Genomic DNA, 6,428 nt, shown 5'->3' on the forward strand with positions numbered 1-6,428 from the left:
TGTATTAAACTAATTATATTTTTAAGATCTATTATATTTTCAAATTAATTATAGAATTGAATTTATATTAAAACTAATTGTATTTTCAAACTAGTTATAAAATTAGATTTACATTAAAATTGAATTTAAAACAATACAATAAGGACATATTATAAATTTTAATTAGCATTTATATTTATAAAAAACATATAAATTTTTTTTCGATAATAAATTTTTATTTCAATAAAATTAGCCAACATAAATTTCAAATTACAAGAATCAGTAAGTAGGAATTTAAATTAACAACAGTACGTATGTAGAGGAAGTGTAAATTATCAGTACGTAGCAACACAGTAATTCCATATATATATATATATATATATATATATATATATATATATATATATATATATATATATATATATATATATATTCCATGTGGTTTGGTTTTAAATGGTTCAGTTTCAGTTTGATAACTTTAAATTCACGGTTTGGTTTGCGAACTGTTAATATAAGTTCAATTATTTTTGGTTCGGTAAAGTTCGGTACAGTTCGCAGTTTTTTTAACACCCCTAGTCCTAGCTAATCTTTCTATCTATCCTTTTTTTTTTTTTTTCTTTTATAAGGCTCCCAAGACAATAATAAAGGAGATCATAAAAATTCAATTGTCGTTTCTTCGGAGTGGAGACGAGGATAAAAGAAAAGTGTATTGGATTAGTTGAGATTCGGTTTGCAAGAACAAAAAGGAAGGAGGATTAGGTATAAAGCATTGTAGTATCTTCAATCAGTCCCTTCTCAACAAATATTTGTAGAGAATCATCTCTAATCCTTCTCCTCTTTGGAAGGAATTATTGTCCTTAGATATGGTGATGTGCATGCCAAAATTATGAACCACTCTCTAAGGGCTTGGAATAATTAAGATTCAATTTGATGGAGAGGTTTATTGTCACTTAATTGCAAATTGGCTCTCTCAACAAATTAATTGCAAATTGGGAAATGAGAAGCTTATACGATTTTGGAATTTCAAATGGTTAGGAAATGAACATTTCCTTCAATTTTTCTACTCTTAGTCAATTATGAAGTTAAGGTAGTTGATATGGGAGCCTGGTGTAATGGAGTGTGGCAGTGGCTTATTCCCATTTCCCATTGACAAGGAAAATTTGGACACAGAAGAAACCATCTAATTGTTTGAATTAAACCAAATTCTTTTGCAGGTTGCACTAGATCATAGAATTGAAGATAATTTCATTTGATGGAAAGACAAAGGGAGCTTTTCCGTCAGAAGCACTCATGTGATCTTTGAAACTCATGCAGAATCTGACCTAGGAGTGGAGACCTATGAAACACAGACACCTCGAATTTAACCCTGACACTGACACGAGAACACCGGTAATAATTTTAAAAAAAAAAAAATCAAAAGTAATCACGGTACAAACCGTTAGTTGAACTTATAAAAAGCAGTTTGCAACTAACCCTTCTCATTTAAACTTTTTCCACTCCACTCCATTGTGGTAAGAAAATGGCTTCACCATTTGGATGGTACGGTCCTCTCATAGACCTCTGCAACGCCTCTCACCACATAGCCGAATTCGTTCAACTTCTCGTCTTCGTTCACCGCTGCTTCCCCGTTCAGGTTTCTTCCTTACTCTTTCCCTTCCTCACATTCCTCCGTTTCTGATTATCATTATCACTAATTCACAGTACAAATCGTCCAAATCTGGAAAAGACCTAACGCGAATGGACATTCAAGTCGGCGACGATACGACGCCGTTTTTTGGAGTTTCTCTTTGGCAGAGTCAAATGGGGTCAATGGTTTCGGCTGGAGATGTCGTTTTATTACAGAGTATGCTATTTTTATTCTATTTAACTGTTATTGGATTTTGAAATTGATTTGAATGCGATATCTGAGTGTTGTCGTTTTGAAATGTGGCAGATTTCATGATTACTAAATTCGGGGGTGTGGTTGAAGCTAAAACTGTTCAGTGGTCTTCTCTCTTTTGCTTGGTTCATCCTTTCCATTCACTTATTTCAAAGGGTCTGTACTCTGTACTCTTAAATCTGTTTATTTCATATTCTTCTGTAGACTATCTTGATAGGTCATCTGGACATGACCGACTGTCTACGGGGGCCTGTAAGGCGGACTACTGCACTCGGCCTAGAATTTGCCACAGTCTAACAGTGGCGAAATAGGGCTCATAAGTATTGGAATATCAACAATATAAATTTGATATTTATAATATGCTTTCTTGAGCAGATGTTGAAGAGATGATAGCAGGTTGTCGCATTGGGACGACAGCAACGAAGGAGAAGTTAAGTAGGGTAATAAAGTGGGTTCGGCAGTCTCGGACCACTGTCTGCGACGTCAAGTTGCAGTTTAATCAAGTAATCTTTCTATTTGCTTTGTAGTTGTTCATTGTGAAGTCTATAAAAATTCACGAGTCTAGATTTACATTGTGTTCATTCTAGATTCTAGATGAATGCCTTATCAGTGAGTTCTAATATTGTTATGATTATGACTGCATTAGTTTTCTGTTCTTCGATCACATTATCCTGTTTTGGTTATGCTCAAAGTTCATCTAGTGCAATTTTTAGTCATGCTTGCTGTTTAGGGAATGCATTTGGTTGGTTTTTTTTCATTTTTGTAGAAAATTTGTGCCAGCGATGTGTTTTATCATTGTTCATTAGCATATTAAGCAAAAGATAAGTAAGCTTGAGCTTCAGGGATCTTCTAGCTCATTTATTGTTGAGGAACGAATTAGAAATAGACTTATGTTAGTCATAAAATAGACTTTCTGCGGCGTAGAATGAGAAACTGAGTTCAGCGTATATGAAGTCATACACTACAAAGAAACAATCTTATCAACATTAGCCTGTAACACTCTTTGATCTTAGCTTTATATGCGCCACCCGTAACTGACTACGAGAAGTCAGGCCAACATGATCAGGCAATCAAATCACTCAAATAGACGACTATTTGTTGGACTCTCATTAGTACAAATAGGGAGTAAACCCTTATAATCACTTTACAGTTTTCACTAAAACCCCTGCAAAAAAGCTCTATCTCACTTAGACATCTGAGTGTCTTTGTAAGCCCGCCTTCTACCTGAGCAGTGATGCGGGATCCAATCAGCTAGGAAGTCAACTTACCGAATTCCAGACAGGAGCAAAGAGGATCTCACTAAAAAGACTGAGAAGATAGCTTGGGAGTTCGAAAATATTACTATTAACACTTAACACACTACATCTTATGGCTGTAGTTATGTTACTAGATTTCTGGTGTTATAAGCTGCTTTTATCACACATTATTATACAGTTTAGAGGAAGTTAGGTTCTCTGTTGTTTGAAGATTCGCATGATAGCATAGGTATATTTAGAAGAGATAAAGTAAGTACAAGTTTCAAATCTGTATATTTATAAATCATGTCTTAGAGTGAGGTTGTGTTCTTGTTTACACTTATTGTTTTGAAATGTTACACACCTTTGGTGTTCCTAATTGTGCAAGCTAGCCAATCCTTTTATTTTAACGTAGAATGTTAACATCCATTTCATATCTATCTGGTTAATCGGTTTTCAATTTTTCATCAATAAGCTGATTTCCTTCGCTTCCAAACACTACTCTGATCAATATGCCTTTTCATGTAATGTGTGTTTTAGATATACCAATGCATCCATGTAATGTACACAGAAAATAGAGTACCTGCCTAGAAACTGGACAGTTCTTGAAGAGAGAGAGGCTAAGGATTGCTGTTCACTTATGGAAGTCTCTCAGCTAACAACATCCTGCAAGACTATTGTCCTCGCATCGATTTGTGAAATTGTTCCATTACGTAACGCCAAGACTTCAGGTGATACTGTGAATGAGAAGATTTTCCTTAGTAGGAGAGTTTGCAAAGCTCAGAATAATAACTTGGTGGAAGATCTCTTATGCACTGGCTGCCAGCTATGCGGTTCACCCTTAGGTTCAGAGTATGACTTTAGAACAATAACTTAAGCTTTGTTATGTCTTCCATTAATATTATGATCAGTGATAATTCTTCCCCTTTTTCAGATCTGAGCAAAATGATTTTCCACTAGTTTGTTCGAAAAGTTCAAGCCGCCTTCATGTAGTATGCTCGATATATAGGCCTTTCATGGTAAATATGTATTTTTATGCTTCTCATTTTTACATTGTGACTTCTTTAAAATAGTAATCTTGGACGTGCTTAACATTTCTTATTGATGCAATTTTTCGCAGCTATATGTATGGGATGAATCATACTTCATGCCAGTTCTTGTCAAGAACAAGGCTGCAGAAATCTTATTTGGAAACATGAAGGCTGAAAATGTATATTCGAGTTATAGAGAGCAAAAGCTTAACCAGAATGGTCTGAAAAATATTTCCAAGGAGAAAGATGCTGATGAAAGACTTTCTAATAACCCGAGACTTTCTCGAGAAGGACTTCCCAGTGCTAGGTCATTAGAGGAGAGTAAGAGCTTGCAATCGGAGGAAAAGCATCTACGTATTAAACCATTCAACTTTTATCATGTCTGGTTAATTTTTCTAAAATTATTTCTGAAACAAGGAAAGAACAGTCCTCTAAAATTTGAGATCCTTGTTGATCCCAACATAGATGTTGAAAATGGAAAATTTGAAATGGTTTCTGCAACATTGCCCTGTTTTAGCACCAAGTGACAACATTTGCGTTTTTCCTTCGCACCTTACAATTTCCAAATGCAAATTCCCGAATCTTATTGCCGAGTTCCTTGTTCTTAAATATGAGATCGATCTCGTTATAACCATTGTTAGGACACCACACAAATTTACCATTTACAATTGATAAAGTTCTAGTACAATTTTTAACACCATCCTCTAAATGGTTAGTTTGTGTTGGTATACAAATTTTCAAAGAAATGTTAGTTGCTAAAGAAACAAAGTCCAATGATTAAAAATCCTAATTTCAGTGAATTGTTATTTGCAATTTCTTCCAATAACTTTAACAAGGAATCTGAAATCTGTACAAAAAATAAACTTAGAAACTTTCTCATTCAGTTATTCACCTTTTGTTGTTTAAACTGCTGCAGCATAAAGGCCAACAACATAGATAAAGCACATTTGATCATGGTGCCATAAAATTTCATTTAGTTTGTTACAATTGTATGACCATACAAATTTGACAACAATGTTAACATCAAAATATAGAGATTACGAATCAGTATTTGTCTCATCCAACAAAGTTTCAGATGCAGCATTTTGAGCTTCAAGTAGCTTCATTTGGTGCTCTGCATGTTCCCTTTCACACGCTGTAATCCCCATAATAATATCCAGCATAGTTCCGGTAGTGCCAAAAAATACAAGAGGTCCAAGAGATTTACGCTTAATTCCTACCGGAATTGCCAGCAAAGCTCCTGCCACAGAGAATACCCAAGTTCCCAATGCACTGCAAATTTTCTCTGTTCAGTAACTAACTAACATTGCTAACAAAATTCACCTTGAAGATGTCATTTGCAACATAACAGAAAAATAAACTTAAAAGGCAATGAAGGAAACAAATAAAATAAACAAAATCACAGAAGAATTAAGAACAAACTTACCACACTCTCCCTATAGCTATGTTCTACGTTCTATAAAGCACGGATACGACACTGATACGTTCATACGTTGACACCGACAACAATTTGAAAAAAAAAAAAAATTTAAAATAATCATAAGTATCAGTATAGTGTCGGCATCTGACAATATCAGATGTCACGGACACACGCTTTTTTCCGGAGGTGTCGGCACGTTTCCCCCACTTAGAAGCTCACCAGATCGGCAAACGTAACCAATTGAATACCCTATCTAGCATACTTGCTGGGGCTTAAGGCCCAAACCAGGTATCTAATCTAACAGAATTGTTTACAAAACACTGAATTATAGAATTTACAGAATCATTTCTATGAAAGCGACGAATCGGTTATGAATGGTGTGAAAATGAAAGGGAGAGGAAATAGACTAACTTGGCAACAGAACAGTCTTCGAGATGCTTTACATTTTCTTCACCTCCTCCTCCCATTGATGAATGAATAGCGGTAGCTAGGTTTTTCAGTTTCAGTACCCGGCTTCTCCGCTGGTGGCTAAATCATCGATCTATATTATTTGCTTATAATTTCTTTTATTCTTATTTGCAAATATTTTTTATTTTTTTTATTGTTTTATTATTATCTGTTAAAATTCTTTTTTATTTTTATTAGATTAATGAAAATTAAATATCCTACGTAATAATGTTTAAGATGAATATTCATATATTTCTTCGATGTATAAAAGAAGAAGATTTGAGGAATGAGTTTAATAGTTGTGCGTGTGTCGTCATGACAATGTAAAAATAATTTACATTGTTGGCGTACAATTTTTTTTAAGAATTATTAAAATATAAATAAAATTTAATTGAAATATATTAATAGTGTAAAATAATTTTACAGTTAATCATTTA

At 34.1% G+C, this 6,428-nt stretch overlaps 2 protein-coding genes across 3 annotated transcripts; one reads left to right on the forward strand and one right to left on the reverse strand.

The window, feature by feature from the left end:
• The first annotated feature begins 1,472 nt into the window (after nt 1–1,472).
• Nucleotides 1,473–4,864, forward strand: LOC131642689 (uncharacterized). Of its 2 annotated transcripts, XM_058912909.1 has the most exons (7): nt 1,473–1,612; nt 1,681–1,822; nt 1,913–2,014; nt 2,234–2,361; nt 3,665–3,945; nt 4,028–4,112; nt 4,214–4,864. In XM_058912909.1, the coding sequence occupies exons 1-7, from the start codon at nt 1,499–1,501 to the stop codon at nt 4,649–4,651; spliced, it is 1,290 nt and encodes a 429-aa protein (XP_058768892.1). In that variant the 5' UTR covers nt 1,473–1,498; the 3' UTR covers nt 4,652–4,864. The 2 variants fall into 2 exon arrangements, with proteins under 2 accessions (XP_058768892.1, XP_058768891.1); XM_058912908.1 differs by having other exon boundaries at nt 1,482–1,822; nt 4,214–4,862.
• A 108-nt stretch (nt 4,865–4,972) lies between these two features.
• Nucleotides 4,973–6,090, reverse strand: LOC131642690 (uncharacterized). The gene is made up of 2 exons (XM_058912910.1): nt 5,956–6,090; nt 4,973–5,396 (listed from the first exon to the last, which is right to left on the reverse strand). The coding sequence occupies exons 1-2, from the start codon at nt 6,009–6,011 to the stop codon at nt 5,162–5,164; spliced, it is 291 nt and encodes a 96-aa protein (XP_058768893.1). The 5' UTR covers nt 6,012–6,090; the 3' UTR covers nt 4,973–5,161.
• Between the last annotated feature and the right edge of the window lie 338 nt (nt 6,091–6,428).

The sequence above is a fragment of the Vicia villosa genome, unplaced genomic scaffold, assembly GCF_029867415.1.
Source record: "Vicia villosa cultivar HV-30 ecotype Madison, WI unplaced genomic scaffold, Vvil1.0 ctg.005607F_1_1, whole genome shotgun sequence".
Lineage (NCBI taxonomy): Eukaryota > Viridiplantae > Streptophyta > Magnoliopsida > Fabales > Fabaceae > Vicia > Vicia villosa.

Bases quoted from the DNA above. Each gene is read 5' to 3' on its own strand.
- LOC131642689 (XM_058912908.1), top strand. From the start codon at position 1,516: ATGGTACGGTCCTCTCATAGACCTCTGCAACGCCTCTCACCACATAGC. The intron at 2,015-2,233 runs GTCTGTACTCTG...TTTCTTGAGCAG, and splicing joins CCATTCACTTATTTCAAAGG to ATGTTGAAGAGATGATAGCA. The intron at 2,362-3,664 runs GTAATCTTTCTA...TAATGTACACAG, and splicing joins TCAAGTTGCAGTTTAATCAA to AAAATAGAGTACCTGCCTAG.
- LOC131642690 (XM_058912910.1), bottom strand. From the start codon at position 6,011: ATGGGAGGAGGAGGTGAAGAAAATGTAAAGCATCTCGAAGACTGTTCT. The intron at 5,397-5,955 runs GTTAGTCTATTT...GAAAATTTGCAG, and splicing joins GAAGACTGTTCTGTTGCCAA to TGCATTGGGAACTTGGGTAT.